Here is a 24,961-nt window from a genome sequence, read left to right as displayed (position 1 = left end):
CCTGTGTACACACATGTAACATTTTTGACTGAAAAGAAGTCTAAGGACAGTGCGCACTAGGAGTGTTAGGAGGGAGAACAAGTGTGGGCAGCCATTTATCCACCTTATTAGTGTATGTGAGTCTCAGGATGGTGCTTTGTAGGTGGAATGGGCGGGAACTGAGTGTGGGAGTGTTTGAGCTGTGGGACAGATCCAGCTCTGGCAGACAAGCCAGTGAGCACTGCCTTCTGGGAAATGTAGTCTAGAGGCGCAGGGAGAGCTGGCAGGAAATTCAGAATGGAAACAATGACAGACTATAAGGATGGCTGCAAGGGGCTCAATGAAAGTTCAAAAAATAAATGTAGCCAGGGGCTTTGGGGATTAAATATTATTCACTTGCGCTGGAATGAGGCTGAAGGAAGGCTGATTAATAAAAATATATAAGTTTATTAATTGATTAAAAAGTAGCTAAAATAATACACAAAGGTTAAAATTAAAGTTGTGTAAATAGGATAAGAATATAAATTTGGTAGAAATAAAATAAGAAAATTGGCCTGTGGGAGATGCAATCAAGCTTGGAGGTGGGGATGGTAGGGTTGTTGTACAGGTAGTAGTCCTCCTCTCGTATTACAGATAATTTCTCCAATTTAGGTCAAGGTCCTGGTGGTATATTCTTTCCTAATTAAAGAACAGATAATTTAGAGGGTAGAGTGGGGGTAGCAGATTTGAATGTGAGGGATTGGGGTTGGGGATAGTTTACAGCAAATGCCGGATTTCACTTCAATTCGCTCCTGGAAAACCCCTATAAGTGTAAGGTTTTCTGCATCATGGTAAAGTTAACACAATGTTTGTGAGGCTACATCTGAATCATAAAGTGAACAACCTCCTTAAGAGTCCAATGAAGTATACTTAGGGGGTATATTCTCAGGAAGCTATTATTTGTTTCATGTATTCCGGAATACACAATTCTACTAGACGGATGTATTCTATTCTTACATTGCTTCTTGGAGAGTAGATGATATTAGTTGTGGAATCTGAGAGTAATTAATAGTTGGATTATATGACAGCATCTGGAAGGCACTAAGAAATATTATTTTCAATGCTAAGGATGGGGGCTAAGTTCATCTTCATCTTTAATGAGAATCATGTGGACAGTCACCTCTTGTTACTTTGCCTTTTGTGACAGCAATGTGTGAAGACCTTTCTGTGTTAACTATTAGTTCCAATTAAGCAATTCTCTATCCTTCTTTGGAGGAGCCACTGTCATATCTTATGACATTTAATAAAGTTATGAAAAAATAAAGACATTTTTTATCACATGCTTTCTGGGTTTTAGGTATGTGCTGACACTGGGGTTAACTGCTTAAGTAGCCAGTAGTGATGAGCGAGTGTGATTTATGGCTGTTAGCCTTGACACTTGTGAGGATTCAATAACAAACAGGCAATCTCTGCATGTGTTGAGGCTGACTAACAGCCATAAATCATCCAAACGCAGGAACTCAAACTTAATATACGAGAACGCCGAAGATACTCGGAAAGGGTTAAACGAGGACGTTCGCTTATCTCTAGCAGCCAGATAAAGAGGACCTGTCACATGTCCCAAAAAAATGTATTTTTACTTTGCCAAAATCCCATGGTTCCCCTGAATCTGCCACTGTTTTCCATTTTTCATTTTGTCCCTGTGTTACGGAGACATGTCCCGTTCTACTTTTAGCACCCAAAATATTAATTCCTGGCTTGGAAGTTTTCTTTGGGGATATGTAGCTTTCCCACCTTTATTCAATTGCCCAGTCACCACTAAACAGCATCTGAAACTGGTTGAACATCTTGCAAAATCTCCATATTCTTGCAAGACTATGCTGTAAGACTTTCTAGTGCACAGGCAGACAAGTCACATCAAGAACTGGGAGATCTCGTGAGATCATGCTGTTGAACCAGTTTCAGATGCTGCCAACCAGGGATTGGGCAGCATCATAGAGGGGAGATGACTGCACGCTGCCATAGAGAACTCTTTTAACAGCCTCTCTTGGACCACAAGCCAGGAATTAGCAGACTGGGTGCAAAGGGAAAGAAGGGAATATCTCCGAAACGGAGTTATAAAATGAAAAATGGAAAAGAGTGGCAGATTTCAGGGAACATGGGAATTTTGGTGAGGTAGCAAACTAATTTTTTGAGGCAAGTGACAGGTCCTTTTTAAGCATTATGAGAAGATCTTACATATTTATCTGCATTTTATGTAAGATTAATAGTAATTAACAGTAATAAACAGTTTTCATCTGGTTTATCCAACTTTTTATAAAGTTGCAAACATTTTGTGCAAATGTACTGCAGTTACCCCCTGAAGTGATTTTATGGAAATCTGAATTTTCTTGTGCAAATAGTGCAACATTTTAGTAGAACATGTGACATTTTGTGCTAAAATCTGGCAAAATAAAAGACAAAAATAAGAGCATCTTAGATTTTGTGCAAAATTTATAAAGTAGGTGCCCCAATTTGAAGAATTTGTGACAAAAAAAATCAAAGAATGCCACGAGACAAAGAAAAGAAAAGTGACTTAAAAAACAGCAAAGGATGAATAGAGCTCTACGTTTTTCAGTAACAAGTTTGCTTTGTATTGTGAAAAAGTCTATGGAAACTGAAACTTACTAAATCTTATCTAAGAAAATAAAAAAAAATAAAAGCCTTTTTTATCTAAGGTATTAGGGTTAGGCCTCATGCACACTAGTGCATTTGGGATTCATATCACAAAGATCTCCCATATGATTAGCTGTGTAGTCATCCCACTGGGGATTGTACAGGCACAAAACACGTACCTAAGACTCAAGTAAAGAAATCTAATATATTTACAGAATTAATAAACCTAATAAAATAGTTCATAGGTAGCCTTTAAAATGGATCTCAAATGGGGTCACCGGCTATAAATGACCCTGCTGATGTCTATCTGGATTCTAATTGCATAGTGGGCACAGTACTATTTATTACATCATGATTTATTGCTATATGTTACCAGTAACTTTGCATATTTGAGGTTTTTTTGTCTTTTTGAGTGTAAATTACTAATTGCTAATAAATATAGATATCCATTAAAAAGAGATCAGCAGTTTTCCAAAAACGACACCAGAATAGGACACTTCACTCCCAAGATCATGGTCGTCTCATCAATAAAAGCTCCAACGTTAAGTGATAAAGAAATGGTAAAAATGTTTGAGCAAATACAATTTTTTTATTTGTCTGGTAACTAATAATTGAGTATTTACATTTACAGATTGTATTTATAAGAGCATTGGAAGAACAACTTTTAGGTTTTGTTTGCTATTTTTCGCTAAGAGTGTTTGGAAAGTGATCCAGAAGCCAGAATTATATTAATGTCATGTCTGCTATGAGCGCTACATTAATTGCTTCTCTAGGAAAAAAGCCAATTCATCAATACATTGAGGCAAAGACTTGGGGCCTTTTGAGTTTGACTCTTCATGTTTCAAATGACTGTCAGTGTGTAAAATCTTAATGGAGACAGAAAGGTGTCTAAAACCTGACTGACAGAGCTGTGTGAATGTGCTCAAAGAAGTCAGGATCAGCCATCAATAGCAAATGGTTTTATCTTTTTGAGGTTTGCTTTGTTGTCAGATTGGAAGCAAAAAAATGTGGACTTGGTCATGAAAGGTTTGTGGTTGTGTGTTCTATCACTGCTGCCTGGTCGTGGACGGAGTATATAGAAGTTAATAAAGTCACAGATACGTTGTGCTGATATATTTAGAAGAACGTAGCTCACAATGTATTAAGGATTTTTGGACAAGTTGATTTGGTTTTCTATATAAGGTGACGTTTTTGGGTCTGGAAATAATTTTCGGTTTTAAAGCATTGTGACAAATATACCGGGGAAAAGAACATGAGAAATTTATACATAAAAATGAATATTTGCAAAATATTACAGTCTAGAACAGGGATGTCAAACTCAAACACACAGAGGGCCAAAATGAAAAACTTGGACACAGTATACAGTATAATGGGTCCCACATAGTCCTCCATACAGAATAATAGGCCCCACATAGTCCTACAAATAGTATGATGGCCCCACATAGCTTTCCATACAGTATAATGGGACCCACAAAGTCCTCCATAAAGAACAATGGTCCCACATAGGGGTGGCGGTTCTGGTGTCGCAGGCCAAACACAATCACCATGAGGGCCAGATTTGGCCCACGGGCCAGAGTTTGACATGTATGCTCTAAAACATATTTGCATTAATTTTTTGTGTTACTAGAACGGGAGCAGTGGATGAAAGTGCTATCTGTACTCCTTGAAATTGAAATGCAACACCATGAAGAAAAAGTCATGGACTTACTGGAATGACAGGATTAATAGACATGATAATAATATGCAAATGATGAAAAAATAGAAGTAACAATTTATTCAGTATCAAGTATGAGCACCACTTCCAGAAATACACACACTTACACATGTTAACATGCTATCAATGAGGTCTTTAATGGTTGCATGCGGAATGTTCTGCCATGCTGAATGCACTTGGGCACGCGAATCATCAAGATCCTCTACTGGCAGCTCCCTTTGCAATTACTGACCAAAGATGTCCCAGATGTGCTCAATGAGGAACAAGTGAAGAGACACTGCAGACTATGGTAGTACATTTCGTGCACACAGGCTGCTCACAGTAGCATGAGTAACATGCAGCCTCGAGTTGTTATGTTGAATGGCACACCAATGGCACACTTTGGAGAAATATCCATATCACTGGTTCCCTGATAATCCATTCTGTACTGCAAGTGAAATTAGACACCACATACCTGGCCTAAGGCATCAAATAGTGTTTATACACACCATCAGAAGGTATTTGCACAACATTGGGCTATGAGCCAGACATCCAGTTACATGTGTTCCACTGACCTCTTGGCACCAGTCTCAAAGGCTATCATGGTGCAGAACAAGACAACAATGGAGGCTGCCATGGAGGTCTCTCCTCTTTAGTGATGAGTCTCTCTTTTGTCTTAGATGCAACTATATCTGGAGATTGGTCTGTAGACCATGGGCGCAATGTCATGAAGAGGCCTTCACACAGGAACGTTACACCCATCCTACTTCTGTCATTATGGTCTGAGTTGGCATAATGTAAAATAGCCGGACCCCTCTAACCTTCATTCTAGGTACACTGACATCTCAATGTGGTACTGCCATTTCTCCAAGTGCATTCATCATGGCAGAACATTCCTCAGACCACTATTAAAGGCAACCTGTCATCAGGGTTTTGCATCCCAAACTAATATCAACTATGTTAATGCTGAATAAATCCTTCTTTTTGGCCTCAAATCACTGACTGACAGGTAACTCTTTTCTCAGAGACCTGTTACTTCACCCCGGGATCTTGCGCAAGATCCATCATTCTCGGGGCAGCACATGTGCAGATCGATAGTCCGGCTCTCCCAGCATCTTCAGGACCTTACTGCGCATTCACTACTGCTGGGAATGTCGGGAGGCCGGTGGAGGGATGGAAAATGGAGAGAGGCCAGAGAGCTGTAAGTGCAGGGCCAAGTTCACTGCACTTATGGCTCGTCAGCATAAAAATTGGATAAGGCATTTCTCTGAAATGAAAACATGGATTGCAAAATGAAGGTATGGATTTATTTAGCATTGATAACATGGCAAGGCGTGTAAGAGTGTGTATTTCTGCATGTGGCGCTCATACTTAATACCGAATAAATTGAGATATTTTTAAAATTTTGCTTCTATTTTTTCATCATTTGCATAGCATGTCTATTCATCTGTGATTTCCAGAATTTTTGTGATCTGAACTATTGCACATTGTGATATATCATAAAACTATGTTTTCGCAGGAGTGTGGACATTATATAGATCACAATAGCAGAAGTTTACTGCTTTTATTACTATTTAGAGAAAGAAGCCCCTACTGTGTACTACTAGAAGTATCTACTGTGCCATGACATTTCACATATTAATAGCAACATGCAGTAAAGCTTAGTCTGTGAATAAAATAAAGCCCAAATTAAATCTTTGGCACTGTACTATGGTAAAAAGCAGTTCTATGAAAATCTCCAAAAAACAGAACCATTAACCATAAAATAGCAGATGTATCATACGTAAAACACGTGATCAGATTGATAGTGGTACTGTTTCCTACCACATTTCTATTGATCTATATGCTCATGTTAAAGAGAAAATAACCCTTTGTATTCCACAGGACCCTAACCTGCTTCATCCCTTCCGCCAAGTCATGTAGATAATAATGCTTTCACATTAAGAAATTACTTCAGTTAACCAATCTTCTCTCATCAGACACATTGTTCTATAATTGCTGCTGCCAACCGGTGACCTCAAAAATACATATGTAGTTATATACACATTCTATATTGTTTAACCAACAGACATGTCTCAAATTTGCTCACATTTGCAATGGACTCTGTAGCTGCGGTTGGCCCCATTCGATTCCATTTTTAGCCATTTAAAACAAATATCCTGCCTATCTTCATGTACAGTATGTGTATGAACACTGACCTGCCATCCTTTGATTTTCTGTAGCTTTAACCATAGGCGGATTATAATGAGGACGATCTGGGCTACCGCCCGGGGCCCCGAACCTCCAGGGGGCCCGGGGCTTCGGGGTGTCTATGGCCAGATTGTCCTCATTATTGTCCGGCAGACAGTGTCGGGGGGGCCCCCGGACCGCTCCCCCAGCAGCGGTGCACGGCCGCTGCTTCTTCTTCAGCCGGGCCAGCACTGCAGCAGTTAACTTCCCTGTGCTGGCCCGGTCGCGTCACTGCTAGGAGACACGGCCCTGTGCGCGGCCGTGTCTCCTAGCTGTGACGTCACGCAGTGCGCATCCGGCCTGCAGTGCTGCATCAGAAAGGAGCAGGACCACTGGAGCCGGGAGCAGGACCACTGGAGCAGAGTCAGGGGGATGGTGAGTATGTGTGTGTGTGTGTGTGTGTGTGTGTGTGTGTGTGTGTGCAGGCTGATCTCATTGTGTGATGTCTGTTTATAAGTATTTTTGTGTTTCAAATGTGTTTATTCGTGTATGTACAGTACAGACCAAAAGTTTGGACACACCTTCTCATTTAAAGATTTTTCTGCATTTTCATGACTATGAAAATTGTACATTCAGACTGAAGGCATCAAAACTATGAATTAACACATGTGGAATTATATACTTAACAAAAAAGTGTGAAACAACTGAAAATATGTCTTATATTCTAGGTTCTTCAAAGTAGCCACCTTTTGCTTTGATGACTGCTTTGCACACTCTAGGCAATCTCTTGATGAGCTTCAAGAGGTAGTCACCGGAAATGGTCTTCCAACAATCTTGAAGGAGTTCCCAGAGATGCTTAGCACTTGTTGGCCCTTTTGCCTTCACTCTGCGGTCCAGCTCACCCCAAACCATCTCGATTGGGTTCAGGTCTCGTGTCTGTGGAGGCCAGGTCATCTGGCGTAGCACCCCATCACTCTCCTTCTTGGTCAAATAGCCCTTACACAGCCTGGAGGTGTGTTTGGGGTCATTGTCCCGTTGAAAAATAAATGATGGTCCAACTAAACGCAAACCGGATGGGATAGCATGCCGCTGCAAGATGCTGTGGTAGCCATGCTGGTTCAGTATGCCTTCAATTTTGAATAAATCCCCAACAGTGTCACCAGCAAAGCACCCCCACACCATCACACCTCCTCCTCCATGCTTCATGGTGGGAACCAGGCATGTAGAGTCCATCCGTTCACCTTTTCTGCGTCGCACAAAGACACGGTGGTGGGAACCAGAGATCTCAAATTTGGACTCATCAGACCAAAGCACAGATTTCCACTGGTCTAATGTCCATTCCTTGTGTTCTTTAGCCCAAACAAGTCTCTTCTGCTTGTTGCCTGTCCTTAGCAGTGGTTTCCTAGCAGCTATTTTACCATGAAGGCCTGCTGCACAAAGTCTCCTCTTAACAGTTGTTGAAGAGATGTGTCTGCTGCTCGAACTCTGTGTGGCATTGACCTGGTCTCTAATCTGAGGTTAACCTGCTGTTAACCTGCGATTTCTGTGGCTGGTGACTCGGATAAACTTATCCTCAGAAGCAGAGGTTACTCTTGGTCTTCCTTTCCTGGGGCGGTCCTCATGTGAGCCAGTTTCTTTGTAGCGCTTGATGGTTTTTGTAACTGCACTTGGGGACACTTTCAAAGTTTGCCAAATTTTTCGAACTGACTGACCTTCATTTCTTAAAGTAATGATGGTCACTCGTTTTTCTTTACTTAGCTGCTTTTTTCTTGCCATAATACAAATTCTAACAGTCTATTCAGTAGGACTATCAGCTGTGTATCCACCTGACTTCTGCACAACACAACTGATGGTCCCAACCCCATTTATAAGGCAAGAAATCCCACTTATTAAACCTGTCAGGGCACACCTGTGAAGTGAAAACCATTTCCGGTGACTACCTCTTGAAGCTCATCAAGAGAATGGCAAGAGTGTGTAAAGCAGTCATCAAAGGAAAAGGTGGCTACTTTGAAGAACCTAGAATATAAGACATATTTTCAGTTGTTTCACACTTTTTTGTTAAGTATATAATTCCACATGTGTTAATTCATAGTTTTGATGCCTTCAGTGTGAATGTACAATTTTCAAAGTCATGAAAGTATAGAAAAATCTTTAAATGAGAAGGTGTGTCCAAACTTTTGGTCTGTACTGTATATGTCTGTATATATTTGTGTGCGTGCGTGACTGCGTGCGGCCTGCTGCTGAGTATAAATGGCGCCGTGCGGCCTCTTGCTGTCTCTGGGGGGGGAGGCACTGTGCAGCCTTCCGCTGTGTATAGATGGCGCCGTGCAGCCTCCCGCTGTGTATAGATGGCACCGTGCGGCCTCCTGCTGTGTACAGATGGCGCCGTGCGGCCTCCCGCTGTGTATAGATGGCATCGTGCAGCCTCCCGCTGTGTATAGATGGCACCGTGCGGCCTCCTGCTGTGTACAGATGGCGCCGTGCGGCCTCCCGCTGTGTATAGATGGCATCGTGCGGCCTCCTGCTGTGTATAGATGGCATTGTGCGGCCTCCTGCTGTGTATAGATGGCACCGTGCGGCCCCCTGCTGTGTATAGATGGCACCGTGTGGCCCCCTGCTGTGTATAGATGGCGCCGTGCGGCCTCCCGCTGTGTATAGATGACATCGTGCGGCCCCCTGCTGTGTATAGATGGCATTGTGCGGCCTCCCGCTGTGTATAGATGGCGCCGTGCGGTCTCCCGCTGTGTATAGATGGCGCCGTGCGGCCTCCCGCTGTGTATGGGTGGCGCCGTGCGGCCTCCCGCTGTGTATAGGTGGCGCCGTGCGGCCTCCCGCTGTGTATGGGTGGCGCCGTGCGGCCTCCTGCTGTGTATAGGTGGCGCCGTGAGGCCTCCCGCTGTGTATAGATGGCGCCGTGCGGCCTCCTGCTGTGTATAGATGGTTACGCGTGGCCTCCCGCTGTGTATAGATGGCTACGTGCGGCCTCCCGCCGTGTATAGATGGCTATGTGTGCTCAATATTGAGTCATACAATTAATGTAAGGCTATGTGCCCACGATGCAGAAATGCTCCGGATTTTTTTTGAGCGTTTCTGCATCTCCCTGGCAGAAAAAACGCATGCGGATTGTACATGCGGATTGTACATGCGTTTTTCCTGACAGGGACATGCTGATGTGAAGCTTTCTTCACATGCATTTCCGCATGCGGGTGTCAAGCGCTTTCCAAGCGATTTTAGCATCACTTGGAAAGTGCTTGACAACTTGGTCACACTATATAAATCCATGCAACCAGCAACCGGCATGGATTTATATAGTGTGACCGTAAAAGAATGGTAAAAAATAAATATATAATTACCTTCTGAAGGCCTGCCAACGTCAGCGGTCGCGTGACCCGTCACATGACTAAATTACGTCACGGCAGGTCCTTTTCAGACCATCGCGAGCTGCCGGCAAGCTAGGACACATCGGATAAAGACACCGGGGGCCATCAGAAAGTAAGTATAATATTTATTTTTTATTTTATTCTTTTTTTACAGGTTCTATGGTACCAGGGTCCGGAGGAGAGTCTCCTCTTCTCCAAACCCGGGTACCATCCGCACATTGAAACGCATGCATTCTGCATATACAGATGCAGTGATGCGGATTCCATGTGTTCCAATGCAAGTCAATGGCGGTGAAAGCGCGGCGCTTCCGCAAAGTAATTGGTAGTGCTGCGGATTTTTCCGCAATGATAATCCGCAGCGGAAATTTCCGCAGCATGTGCACAGCACATGCGGATTATCATTGGGGAACATGGCAGACCTTCTACCAAGCGTGTTTAAGCATTTCTGCAGCGGAATTGCCGCTGCGGAAACGCTTAAAAAACGCATAGTGGACACACAACCTTAAAAAAATTTATTATAATTAATATTGTGCCAAATTAATTTCATGTGAACTATCACATGATCTATCACAGGGGATCATGTGACATGTCATGTGATACATCAGGTGTGTGTGTGTGTGGGGGGGGGGGGGCGGTCCTTCTAAACTGCCCGGGGCCCTTGCTACTCTTAATCCACCCCTGGCTTTAACCCTCAGAGACGTCAGTAAAATATAACATATAATATTAAGACCTCCTACTGTGCTTATACTGGGCACTTAAAGGGATTGTCCATTGAACAAAAGTGCTGTTTTATCAATAGATAATGGAAAATTAAGCACTTCCACAATTGGACGTGTTTAAAAAAATGTTGCCAAACATATAATGGTGCCCCTGATGCATCTGGTCTGACTGTGCCCGACCATGTAGAGCTGATTTAGCTGGTCCCACATGCTGTTTCTATGGGTCCCACAGAAGTTAGCAAGGGGGGGATAAGGCAATATACTATACTGATGCTGCTCGCAGAGACTCTTCTAGCTGCTGATTTGTATGACAATACTCCTCACTGCCTAGTCTTCTCTTCTAATTAGAGAGCATAATGTGGAGTATGTCATCCCAATAAATTATACCAGTGCAGTAGGACAAGCTCAGTGCCCAGACATATGAACTGAAAAAAACATCGTACAGTATATGTCCAGCCACAGACCTCCTCTAGGGAACGAGTGTGATGAGATGAGCTCAATGGTCCTCAGTTATAGCACATAAGCTCATTACTGATGGGAAAAGAACAGGCAGACTGGAGAATCGTCATACAAATCAGCAGCTAGAAAAGTCCCTGCCTGCGGCATCAGTATAGTATATTCACTTATCCTTCCCTCTCCTTCATAACCTCTGTGGGGTCGTTCGAAACAGCATTTGTGACTATCAGCTAAAGCTGCTCTACATAGTTGGGCTAAGGCACAAGATACAACAGGGACACCATTATAACTATCTGATGAGTCCGTACTTCTGTATAAAGTGCCGATGAGTCCTTACTTTTTGTATAAAGTGCTGATGAGTCCCTACTGCTGTATAAAGTGCGGATGAGTCCCTACTGTTGTATAAAGTGCTTATGAGTCCCTACTGTTGTATAAAGTGCTGATGAGTCCCTACTTTTGTATAAAGTGCTGATGAGTCCCTACTGTTGTATAAAGTGCTGATGTGTCCCTACTTTTGTATAAAGTGCTGTTGAGTCCCTACTTTTAAATAAAGTGCTGATGAGTCCCTACTGTTTTTTAAAGGGCTGATGAGTCCCTACTTTTGTACAACCAGTGCGCTCATCTGGCAATTGATGTAGCTAATAGGATTATTTTTGTTAAAAATTTACTTTTATTCACAAATTACTAAAAAAATACTATCAATTAGAACAAAAACAAAACACCAAAGTGCAATGTGCATAAATGGACAAACAGCTGAACCAGTTGGTATATCAAGATGATCAGAGCTCCTACAACTGCTCAGAGGGTCAAATTCCCAATTGCAGTTTCCTATTCCTATCCCTGCTGGTGTCCTGGTGGATGCCCCCCCTTCATAGACTACCACCAGGAGACCAGCAGGGATAATCAAGGGTACATTCAGATACCGCCTCCAGCTTTGATCTGTGAGACTGTTCCATATTTTTCTTCATATTGTATCATGTACATACGATGCAATGGTCCTCAGTATGATACCTTTATGATATGGGTGAATCGCTGTTATTACTTTGACAAGTTTGACTTTGACAAGTTTAAATGTTGGACCACTGTTGTTCTCATTGCAGGTATATATTGTTAAGGGATTTATTTTTCATTTACTAAGAAACAACTCTAACCATTCCCTGCACTAGTGTCCAATAAAACTTTAATTGGTATATCATTTAGCTGAAACAGGATATTGTGACTGGTAGTCAAATTAGCACTCTGATTGTTTGGGCCTAAATTTTTCTTGGCGCAAGGCATATACATAGAGGATAACTGTATGCAAGATACCTTATTTTAAGAGGGTCTACGTGTTGTATATTGAAAAAACATAGATTGCGCGAGACCAACTCCATTATAGGAAACTGCAATTGGGAATTTGACCCTCTGGGCAGTTGTAGGAGCTCTGGTCATCTTGATATACCAACTGGTTCAGCTGTTTGTCCATTTATGCACATTGCACTTTGGTGTTTTGTTTTTCTTCTAACTGATAGTATTTTTGTTAGTAATTTGTGAATAAAAGTTAATTTTTAACAAAAATAACCCTATTTGCTACATAAATTTGACTATTCCTAGGGGTACCACATTTCTATTGCTATTACGGTCATCTTACAATTGTTTGGTAAAAATGTTTGTGTTTATGTTTTTTGGTTGCCAGTTATTTGCTGGAATGTGCTTTCAAATGAAGGCCTCATTCAGACAGGAGCAATGTAACCATGTTTTACTACCTACATTCTGGATGCAATACCAGGACCCCATAGCACTATATGGGGATCTGGGTAGTACATCTAGAATATAAAACATGGATCTAGATGTAATACATGCAGTTTTGCTGAACCAAACTTAACATGGCTATAATATCAACCTTTTGAATGAACACTAACTTCTGAAATATTTTAGAAGACACAGTATGGAGCAATAAAATGGTTCAGGTAAAGGATATAGAGGATAAATGTTGCATAACTACATGGAGAAGAATTATATCTGCTGTGAATCATGGCTTTTGCATATGAATGTTAAGGGCTGTCCAGTTTAGAGCATATAACATTGTTAAACATGACAAAATACTGTAGTATTTATCTGAAAACCAGGCCATAAACCTACAGTTTTGGATTTCTTGTATGAAAGGTAGAAGAGAAAATTAAGATTCAGCGCCAGCTATCCGATGTATGGGCAATGCCTAATCCTCCAGATAAAGTATAAAAAGGGGCCTGCAGCACTCCGGTTTCAAAATAATAATGTGATGTTTATTCGCCCAACATGGCAACGTTTCGGTTCATCTGTGAACCTTTCTCAAGCCGTATGAAGGTTATATATAAAATTATTGCCAAGTGTGAATCTTTTGTAGAGGTGACCCATATCTTTCTGTCAGATCCGTTTGACACTTTTTCCTCCTAAAGGTTCCTTTTTCAGAAAAGACCAATAGCTTTTATTTTTGAAAGGTTTTTTTGGTATTTCTCCATAAAGTGTTTGTCTGGTACCTAAAAAACATATTAGCAAATATACTGTTTAATTCAGGTGATCCTAATTAGTTTTCAACCAATTTTTGTTAATGTGTAAATGAAAGACACTTGAAGAGCAAGATTAAAATGTTGAATATCTTGTATACCTGTATACCTTGTATAATAAAGTATGCATCTCCATGTCAAGGGGTTGGCCAGGACTGTCACATTGATGTCTTATTCTTAGGGCTCATGCAGATGGCTGTAATAATCGGACAGGTGCTATCAGTTGTTTTGAAGGATAGGACTTATCCCATGATATTCTAGGGGGCTGGGCACATGTCAGACATAGTCTAAGGGAAAAAAATCGCAGCATGCCCGAGTTTGATCCGATATTCGGATTGCACTTGGCCATGCTAGTCAATGAGTCCGTGGAAAACATGCAGTCTGATTTCCGCGGCCTGACAGAATGGAGAAGATGGAGACATTTTTTTCCCCATCTTCTCCTCATCAGAGAGAATCAGATCACACTATGATCACTCTCTGATTTAACTCTGATCAGAGTTTGATCAGAGTGTCATTTGCATAATAGGCTCCATTTTCTCGGATGAGAGAATATTTGCTCATCTGATCCTAGCCTTAAGATAGGCTAGTAATATAATATTGGTGGGGGTCTTAAGCTGCATTTACACTGAAAGATAATAGTTCTGTTTAAACAGGACTAGCGCAATGATTGCCAGTCGATAAATGTTTACCAGTCAGTGGTTGTTTAGTGCCTCTGGTCGGTCCATGTAAGTGGACCCTTATACCTGACACCCCCAACAATCAGCTATTATCAGATTTGGTGGCATTTGGATGTAAACTCTGATTAGAACCAGAGCCCCACAGCTCTTTACACTGTATAGTGGTGGGTGAGATTGGGGAGGGTGGCAGGTTAACCCCAGAGATAGGTCACCAATATCACAATGCTGGACAACCCCGAGCATCCAACATGTTGTAAAATATATACGTTATAAATAGAACTCAGAATAAGTATTAAATAAATGGCCTTCTTGGCTATTTGTGCTAATTCAATAGACTAACCAGTGTTTGCTTTATTTTCAGCAAAACCCAAAAGGGAGGAGAAAATGACACCGCCTTAAATGATGTATGGAGGAGCAACAGTAATATGCCTGTCGTATTAAACAACCCTTACCTAGAGTGTGAGCAGGTATGAAAGGTTTTATAGTGTTACATTTTACTATAATCTGTATTTTATCAGGATTTGGCAGAACCATTACTTGTCATCGTTGTTCTGGATATTGTCTCCAAATCTCATCTGTGCTCTATCATTCATTGAGTAATATCATCCTAAGGACAAATTGATGTTCACTATTGACGAAGAGTCAAGATTGTCACTTGTTTCCTAGCATCTCCTTGTACTACTGACGAAAAAAACATTGCATTGTACATCCAGGATGAATCAGATAATCCTTTATACATTAGTTCTCAAACCATAATTCAGATTGTCTTCTGTGGCCGGGCCATATTTAATTATTTACTTCAATCAATGGATAGTTCAAAAGCTATTTCATAACATTTTATATGTGCGCATTGTTACATTGCTATTTTTTTTTTAATATTTCTTTTTCACTGAGGTTTAACTGAAATATTAACAACAAAAGCCTTGTGAAAGTTAAAATAACAGAGACATACAGTAAGAAATAGCAGCAATCTGAAGTTCAGAGAAATCAAATGAGAATGAAGTGGAGTGTAAAACACACAGAACCAAATGCAAATAATGAAATATTTTATTTATGCCAAAATTAGAAAAACTGCTTTCAATCCCATGGAGAGCACTTTGCCTTTGGCATATTGGTAGCTTATTGCATTCAATATAAAAAAAAACTGCTTTGCCCTCTCGCTAGGTCTGCTACCTGTTTTCTAATTAAATCTGAAAAGTTGAGGTGCTGCAGGGTGAGAGTAGAAGAATGAAATTGAAAGAGTTGCCTCAATGGTGAAGGTGATTCAAACAAATTCTGACAATATTGTGATCTTTGTTTGCTACATTTCATCAATACAGTTGTCAGTCCTAAAATCTACTCCCCGTCATTGCCTATTAAGCTTCTTTTCTAACAATAGATGATCTGGATCTGGAACTTGGATAAAATAAATAAACAGTTTGTGACGCCACCTGTGGTACCTGGTAATGATTACCAGCGCTGCTTCAAACCTCCGGGGGTGTTGGGATGGCAGCTGAGGTGTTTCTGCTCCCCACTGGTAGAGCGGGCCCCCGGGGCAGGGATGGAGTTTGATGGTGTGAGGGGATGCAGGAGAGAGGGGACCCAGCCGGGTCAGAGGAAGAACAGACACGCACACAGGGGTTCGCTTCAGTACCTTTACTGATGATGGTAGTCAGGTACAGTCCGGGGTACTTGTAGATGGTGTGCACTTTTGGACTTGCTCCCCAGTGGGCGGGTGTAAGGCCTCCCTGTCTGTATCTTCCTGTCTCTCTCCCTGGAACTTCTGACCTGCCTGGAACAGGGTCTAGCTTCCTTGATGTTTCTCTCACCCGTCTGCTTGGCGGCGAGGGCTTTCCCCTGGTTACCACTATCCCTGGACGCTGGGGCCTTCGTGGTACCTAGTCCTCTAAATGTGCGGTATTCACGGGTGGACCGAGGGATATAAAATCCTCCTCGGTATGCCGGATTCCCTACTGGGCATAGAGATCCCAATAGGCACAGGCCCGGTGCCCGGCTTGCGTCTGGGACAAACCTTCTATGGTCCCTCTGTCCCAGATGGCTCTTCTCCTCTCCTCTGCCTTCTGGCCCACTCTAGGTCCTCACTGGCCAGACTAGCCTGCAGCCTGGGGCCTAGCCTGGCCTTCAGCCACACAGACTGCAGCTTGCTCTCTCCTGTTCCTCTCTGTCTGGAAGCTGACTGAGAACTGAACTAAACTGCACTGAGAGCTCCCTAGCTAAACTCCACCCCCCAGTATCTGCATACTTGTCAGGGCTCCATTTAGTGGAGTTGGGTGGAGATGTCTGCATGTATTGAGGCCACTGGGGAGAATCCGTCTGTGCAACACCCAGGAGCTTGTGACAGCCTGCAGCTGCAGTGCATCACATTCCCCCCTAGTACAAATCAGTACTCCCGGACTGAAACATTTTTGTATAACAGGTGACACAAGGATAACATATTTTTAAACATTACAACAACTTTTCTTCCCTTTATGGGAGGCACGTAGCTTGAACGTTGCAATAACAGGTTTAATAAACATTATTTATACTTTACTTATAGCAAAAATATTTTCTTTCTTTTTAATATACAGTTAGGTCCATATATATTTGGACAGAGACAACATTTTTCTAATTTTGGTTCTAGACATTACCACAATGAATTTTAAACAAAACAATTCAGATGCAGTTGAAGTTCAGACTTTCAGCTTTCATTTGAGGGTATCCACATTAAAATTGGATGAAGGGTTTAGGAGTTTCAGCTCCTTAACATGTGCCACCCTGTTTTTAAAGGGACCAAAAGTAATTGGACAATTGACTCCAAGGCTATTTCATGGACAGGTGTGGGCAATCCCTTCGTTATGTCATTCTCAATTAAGCAGATAAAAGGCATGGAGTTGATTTGAGGTGTGGTGCTTGCATTTGGAAGGTTTTGCTGTGAAGTAAACATGCGGTCAAAGGAGGTCTCCATGCAGGTGAAACAAGCCATCCTTAAGCTGCAAAAACAGAAAAAAAACATCCGAGAAATTGCTACAATATTAGGAGTGGCAAAATCTACAGTTTTGTACATCCTGAGAAAGAAAGAAAGCACTGGTGAACTCATCAATGCAAAAAGACCTGGGCACCCACGGAAGACAACAGTGGTGGAAGATCGCAGAATAATCTCCATGGTGAAGAGAAACCCCTTCACAACAGCCAACCAAGTGAACAATACTCTCCAGGAGGTAGGCGTATCAATATCCAAATCTACCATAAAGAGAAGACTGCATGAAAGTAACTACAGAGGGTTTACTGCACGGTGCAAACCACTCATAAGCCTCCAGAATAAAAAGGCTAGACTGGACTTTGCTATAAAACATCTAAAAAAGCCAGCACAGTTCTGGAAGAACATTCTTTGGACAGATGAAACCAAGATCATCCTCTACCAGAATGATGGAAAGAGAAAAGTATGACGAAGGCGTGGTACAGCTCATGATCCAAAGCATACCACATCATCTGTAAAACACGGCGGAGGCAGTGTGATGGCTTGGGCATGCATGGCTACCAGTGGCACTGGGTCACTAGTGTTTATTGATGATGTGACACAGGACAGAAGCAGCCGAATGAATTCTGATGTATTCAGAGCCATATTGTGTGCTCAGATCCAGCCAAATGCAGCCAAACTGATTGGTCGTCGTTTCATACTACAGATGGACAATGACCCAAAACATAAAGTCAAAGCAACCCAGGAGTTTATTAAAGCAAAGAAGTGGAATATTCTTGAATGGCCAAGTCAGTCACCTGATCTCAACCCAATTGAGCATGCATTTCACTTGTTAAAGACTAAACTTCAGACAGAAAGGCCCACAAACAAACAGCAACTGAAAACCACCGCAGTGAAGGCCTGGCAGAGCATCAAAAAGGAGGAAACACAGTGTCTGGTGATGTCCATGAGTTCAAGACTTCAGGCAGTCATTGGCAACAAAGGGTTTTCAACCAAGTACTAGAAATGAACATTTTATTTACAATTATTTAATCTGTCCAATTACTTTTGGTCCCTTTAAAAACAGGGTGGCACATGTTAAGGAGCTGAAACTCCTAAACCCTTCATCCAATTTTAATGTGGATACCCTCAAATGAAAGCTGAAAGTCTGAACTTCAACTGCATCTGAATTGTTTTGTTTAAAATTCATTGTGGTAATGTCTAGAACCAAAATTAGAAAAATGTTGTCTCTGTCCAAATATATATGGACCTAACTGTATATAAAATACTTTTATAACAATTAAGCACACGCACATTAGCAGCAACACAACTTTACTTTCTGCAACAACCAGTTTTGATGAGATCCCTCCTCGGGTGTGTCCCTCTCATCCGGGTAAGCTGGCTTGTGGGGGACCTGCTCCAAACCCCCAACGAAGGTCCTGGGCGGGCTGCAGGACTGGTGTAGGACCACTGGTTCGGCCATGCCAAGTAGGTTTTAGTGGTGGTGGTCTTGTGAAAACCACCAGGGGGCACCTCAGGAGGTGCAAATTATGTACAATGGTGAGACCGCTCATAGTTCACGGACTCCAAGTTCAGGTTAACTTATACTTAACATGAGAGCTACCGGGGAACTAGTAGCTCAAGGGCGCCCCCTCCTGGGCTGCGCCTGGTTATGGGAGGTGGGTGACCCGTCATGGTCATCCTCACGTTCAGTCAGGGTGTCCTGTTCCAACAGTTCCCTCACCCTCTGAACATTTAGGTCATGCTGTAGAGCCATGGGTGCCCGACTTGCGTCTGGGATGAACCTTCTATGGTCCCTCTGTCCCAGATGGCTCTTCTCCTCTCCTCTGCCTTCTGGCCCACTCTAGGCCCTCACTGGCCAGACTAGCCCGCAGCCTGGGGCCTAGCCTGGCCTTCAGCCACACAGACTGTAGATTGCTCTCTCTGGTTCCTCTCTGTCTGGAAGCTGACTGAGAACTGAACTAAACTGCACTGAGAGCTCCCTAGCTAAACTCCACCCCCCCAGTATCTACATACTTGTCAGGGCTCCATCTAGTCGTCTTGGGTGGAGATGTCTGCATGTATTGAGACCACTGGGGAGAATCCGTCTGTGCAACACCCAGGAGTTCTGTGACAGCCTGCAGCTGCAGGGCGTCACACATTGCTCATTGTTTGGACACTCGTTATTCGCAAAACTTCCAAATCTCTTTAACATGTGAAATATGGTAAAAATACCAAAAACTAGCATCGGATCTCTACACTCCAGAGGTCCTTTTCTCCCATGGTCTGCAGCATAGAGGGCAGGCAGATACCCGTCATGAGTGATGCCCTGCCACTCCATGGGGAGGCTGTGTTGATGTCTTTATGAGGCAACAGCATAGTCAGTAGCGGTGGCAACAGACGTCAAGGATGAAAACCAGGCTATAATCCCATTTTTCACAGGTCTGTCCCATAAACTGTTTTACAAAAGAGGATCATGCTAATTTGAGCAAACTTCCCCAAAAATAATGTTTTTTATAGTGTTTTGGAAATATTTTTGAGCAAAACTATGGGAGACCTAAAATGTCTCACCATATTAGATTCATATGTTAGGAGTAGTGTTGAGCGAATTTGTTCGACATTTCAAATTCGGGTTCGTGTTCGGGGTTCCGACTTGTTCGTGCCAAAAAATCGGCTCCGCCCACGAACATCCCTGATTTGCCACGCTGTCACGCAGATGTTATAACGGAGCCGATTTTTTGGCACGAACAAGCCGGAACCCCGAACACGAACCCGAATTTGAAATGTCGAAAAAATTCGCTGTTCGCCAATCTCAAATTCCAGCTGTTTTGGGCGGTGTTCGAGCCGTTCGGCGAACACGAACGATTTGAAAAAAATTCGGCTGTTCGAGGTTATGTTCGATAACTGTTCGTGCACCAAAATCATAACTGGATTTTTTCTCAGTAATGATGAAAATTAATGTTAATACGCAGTTTGAGTGTACAGCGGGGCGGGGGGAGGGGCAGGGGATGGATCTCTGCAGGAATAATGAAGATCTCCATTTTTTTTTTCTCTTTCATGCATTTACAGTGGGGAGGTGCAATCTGTCAGCCTATCAGCAGCGCACACACGGAGCGAAGTGCTTTTTTTCACACAAGCAAGGGCATGTGTCATTGGCAGTGTATGTCACATGTCCTTGCCCTATAAGAGCCAGCCATTTTCCCCATCGACACCATTTTCTCACTGCTGCAGCTGCGTGTTAGACGGCACCGCTGTTGCTGTGTGCGCTATACCTTGTTAATTTCAAGCCAATTTTCGCACAAATCTACAGATAGCTTGGGAGTAGGGAATAGTTGTGATTGCAGTCCTTTTAAGGACTAGGTTACAGCATTTCCTACGACTTTTATCAGGCAGGTCTGTGCTCTTAAATAGATAGGTTGTGGGAGTAAAGACTAATTGTAATTGCAGTCCTTTCAGGACTAAGTTACATCAGTTCCTATCAGTTTTTGCCAGGCAGGTCTGTGCCAGTGCTGTGCAAGTTTTTTTAACAGCATTTGGCTAAATCTAGCAAAGCTAATCCTTTGTGGCCTATTGCAGAGTGTGTTAGTCAGTGGAGTAGCCTATCTGTGTTGCAAGCTACACCACCTGTGTATAGAATACCAATTTTTTTACTGCACCTAGTGAAGTAAAACCTTTTGGGCATAGCATCATTCTATTAGTCCATCTATACTGACCTCCATAAGGTTGCAAATTGAATATAATTCTTATCTGCATCTAGCTCTGAAAAAATATTTGGCCTTCTAGCTGTGTGTGGGACTTGTTCTATTAGTCCATCTATACTGACCTCCATCAGGTTGCAAACTGAATATAATTTTTTTCTGCATCTACCTCTGAAAAAATATTTGGGCTTCTAGCTGTGTGTGGGACTTGTTCTATTAGTCCATCTATACTGACCTCCATCACGTTGCAAATTGAATATATTTTTTTTCTGCATCTAGCTCTGAAAAAATATTTGGCCTTCTAGCAGTGTGTGGGACTTGTTCTATTAGTCCATCTTTACTGACCTCCATCAGGTTGCAAATTCAAAATAATTTTATCTGCATCTAGCTCTGAAAAAATATTTGGCCTTCTAGCTGTGTGTGGGACTTGTTCTATTAGTCCATCTATACTGACCTCCATCACGTTGCAAATTGAATATAATTTTTTTCTGCATCTAGCTCTGAAAAAATATTTGGCCTTCTAGCTGTGTGTGGGACTTGTTCTATTAGTCCATCTATACTGACCTCCATCAGGTTGCAAACTGAATATAATTTTTTTCTGCATCTAACCCAGACAATAGTTTTGGCCTAATACCACAGTTGGCCACTCAGCTCTGCTCGGTTCCCATCCATTGTTTTTTTGTGCAAACAACTCCAGAGTTGTGAATTAGTTAACCACCAAAATGAGTGGAAAAAGGCCTGCTGCTGGTGGAAAGGGGAATAGGCGTGTTGGGAAGGGGAAAAAAGGTTGTGTCCGTGGAGTAGGTGTTAAAACAACAGTAACATCTGCAGAAGAAAGACCATCTTCCAGCAAAACTAAAATGTCTACTTCTTTTAGCGGACAATGTGATAAGATCCCTTTCTTACGGCCATGCCTATCGCTACAAATTCCAGATGAGGCACAAAAACAGCAGGTGCTTCAACGGATATCGAGTGCTCCTTTAAGTGGGCTCTCCTCCACATCAACTTCAACATCACAAATACTCCAGTCCTCAGAGGTGTCACCCCAATCGCACTTGCTTCCTCACAGCTCCCAAATCTCCAGCTGCCCGTCTGAGTATGAGGTAGAACAGATGGTTGAGTCTGCAGAGCTGTTTACTCATACTATAGCCTGGGAATCAGAGGTCAGCTCCAGCGCTTCTGTGAATCCAGACGAGGAAATGATCTGCACTGATGCCCAGAAACTTTATGAGTCGGATCCAGGACCAGATGCAGAAGGTTCTGACCATAATGTAGACCCTCATTCCCAAACTGTAACTCCTGTTGGTGGAGACAATGAGGAAGACAAATACCTGATTGGAGCGACAACTTTAGTTTTTTGTCAGGGCAGGAACAGGTTGGCTCTGAGGACGACGGGTGTGATAACACACAGGGTGATGATGATGAGGTTGGAGATCCCACTTACTGTCAACCCACAGTCAGCCAATAGATGAGGTCAGCAGAGGAGGTGGAGGAGGATGCTAGTGACGACGAGGTCAGGTTGCGCCTTCCTGGACAGAGACGTAGTACTGGAAACACGTCAACAACTGCATCCTCAAACACAACTCTGCCTCTGACCACAAGTCGTGGTGGCTCTTCAGGTCGCATGGGTGCTAAGCCTTGCATAGCCTGGGCATTTTTTCAGATCGATAAAGATGACCCAACTCGTGTTATCTGTAACATTTGTCAACAAAAACTAAGTAGAGGCCAAAAAATACATAGTTTGAGTACTTCATGCATGAACCGGCACATGGACATGAAGCATAAGTTGCAGTGGGAAGCTCACTGTGCTACAATGTGGCCTAGCCGGCCGGGCCAACCTCCGTCTGCCCCATCTTGTGCATCTGCGGCCTCTTCATCCTCTGTGACTGGGGGGAAAGCAGTCACACCTGTTTTGGGACGCAGACCTGCCACCTCTTTACCCGCAACAGCCAGCGTGATTGGCAGGTCATCATTTTCTTTGGAGGTGGTAACACCAGCTGGTGTTGAGCGCTGTCTGACATCGATAGCACCACCTTTGGATCAAGGCAACCTAACATGTCCGCCTGCATCTTCCTCACAGACCGGCAGTTTGCCGGGGACACCCTTATCAACCCCGTCTAAGCACAACAGCCAGCCCTCAGTCCCTCAGATGTGGACAAGTAAAAGACCATTTCCTCCTAGCCATGAGAAAGCTAAGAGGTTGAATTTCACCATCTGCAAGCTCTTGGCTACAGAAATGCTGCCTTTCCGCCTGGTGGACACAGAGGATTTTCGAGACCTTATGTCCGTCGCAGTGCCCCAGTACCAGATGCCCAGTCGGCACTACTTCTCAAAGAAAGGTGTGCCTGCGCTCCACCAGCATGTCGCACACAACATCACCGCTTCTTTGAGAAACTCTGTGTGTGACAGGGTGCATTTCACCACAGACACTTGGACGAGTAGGCATGGACAGGGGCGTTACATGTCGCTGACTGGGCACTGGGTAACTATGGTGACAGCAGGACAAGGGGCTGCTGTCCAAGTCTTGCCGTCCCCACGAGTTGTGCGTCAATCCTCTTTATGTCAAAGTTCCTCCACTGCTTCAGCCTCCTCAACCTCCTCTCGGTCCTCCACCTGCACCCAAAGCCTGTCTGGTCATGCCACAAGCTTTCTAACTGCGCAGAAGGGATCCTGCACACCTCCTTACTATGCTGGCAGTAGGGCTCAACGTCATCAGGCGGTTTTTACTTTGAAATGTCTGGGAAATGTGAGTCACACAGCTGAGGAGTTGTGGTCAGCTCTGGAGAACCAATTTCATGAATGGTTGTCTCCACTGGACCTGAAACCAGGGAAGGCCGTGTGCGACAATGCTGCAAACCTGGGTGCGGCCCTTCGCCGGGGCAATGTCACACACGTGCCTTGTATGGCTCACGTGTTGAACCTGGTTGTCCAGCAATTTTTAGCCCACTATCCCGGACTAGATGGCCTTCTGCAGAGGGCACGGTCGCTGTGTGCTCACTTCCGCCGTTCGCATCCCGCAGCTCAGCGACTTACATCTCTACAGAAGTCGTTGGGCCTGCCTCTTCACCGGCTAAAATGCGATGTGCCTACCCGGTGGAATTCAACTCTGCACATGTTGCAGCGACTGTGGCAGCACCGACAAGCCCTGGTGCAATACGTTCTGACGTATGGCCTGGGCCAACGGGATCCAGAGGTGGGGTAAATCATGCTGGAGGAGTGGTCTCAGATCAGGGACCTATGCACCCTTCTGCACAGTTTTGAAATGGCGACGAAGATGTTTAGTGCTGACAATGCCATTATCAGCATGACTATTCCGGTGATTTACATGCTGGAGCACATGTTAAACAGAATTCAGAGTCAGGTGGTGGCACAAGAGGAGGTGGAGGAAGTAGAGGAGGAGGAGTTGTATGCGGAAGGGCTAACATCTGCAAGGTCCAGACGGTCGGCAGCACCAAGGTGGCAGGCATGTGAGGGTGGGGGAGATGGTTTTACCAGGGCGCATTGTAGCAGCCAAACTAGTGAGGAAGGTGCAGGAGCCCAGGAAGAAGTGGAGGACGAACTGATGGAAGACTCATCAGATGAGGGAGACCTTGATCACATTTCTGTAGTGCGAGGTTGGGCGGAGAGGACAGAGGAAGGAAGCATGATTGTTAGCTCGCCACCAACACAACAGGGACTTGGTGCTCCTGGATGCGCAAGACACATGAGTGCCTTCTTGCTGCACTACCTGCAACATGACCCTCGGATTGGGAGAATTAGAAATAATCCTTACTACTGGGTTGCCACACTGTTAGATCCCCGGTACAAAAGTAAATTTGCAGAAATAATTCCTGCCATAGAAAGGGATGCACGCATGCAGGAGTATCAGCAGAGACTGTTGCAGAATCTTACATGTGCTTTTCCACAAAACACCAGTGGTGCACGTAGTGAATCTCACAGTTCCAACTTGCCAACCGTGGGACCGTCGAGTGTTCAGCACTCAAACCATAACAGAAGCACAGTATCTGCTGGTAACATCAATTTTACGGAATCATTTCACCACTTTTTTAGCTCATCCTTTGCAAGGCCACAGGAGACAAGAAGTCTGACACATAGT

The 24,961-nt window shown here is 43.5% G+C and overlaps 1 protein-coding gene across 7 annotated transcripts in view; it reads left to right on the top strand.

Annotated features, from left to right (window-relative positions):
* Positions 1 to 24,961, top strand: part of NOS1 (nitric oxide synthase 1) — a 640,233-nt gene that overhangs the window by 547,348 nt on the left and 67,924 nt on the right. For all 7 annotated transcript variants that reach the window (XM_073676378.1, XM_073676376.1, XM_073676375.1 and 4 more), the window contains one exon: positions 14,594 to 14,699. In XM_073676378.1, the coding sequence (XP_073532479.1) occupies positions 14,594 to 14,699 (106 nt within the window). The remainder of the gene's footprint in view (positions 1 to 14,593; positions 14,700 to 24,961) is intronic.

The sequence above is a fragment of the Phyllobates terribilis genome, unplaced genomic scaffold, assembly GCF_046119375.1.
Source record: "Phyllobates terribilis strain yellow unplaced genomic scaffold, ASM4611937v1 Scaffold_1__5_contigs__length_1240528914, whole genome shotgun sequence".
In the NCBI taxonomy this organism is placed as follows: domain Eukaryota; kingdom Metazoa; phylum Chordata; class Amphibia; order Anura; family Dendrobatidae; genus Phyllobates; species Phyllobates terribilis.
This window is presented reverse-complemented; position numbering and strand designations above follow the sequence as displayed.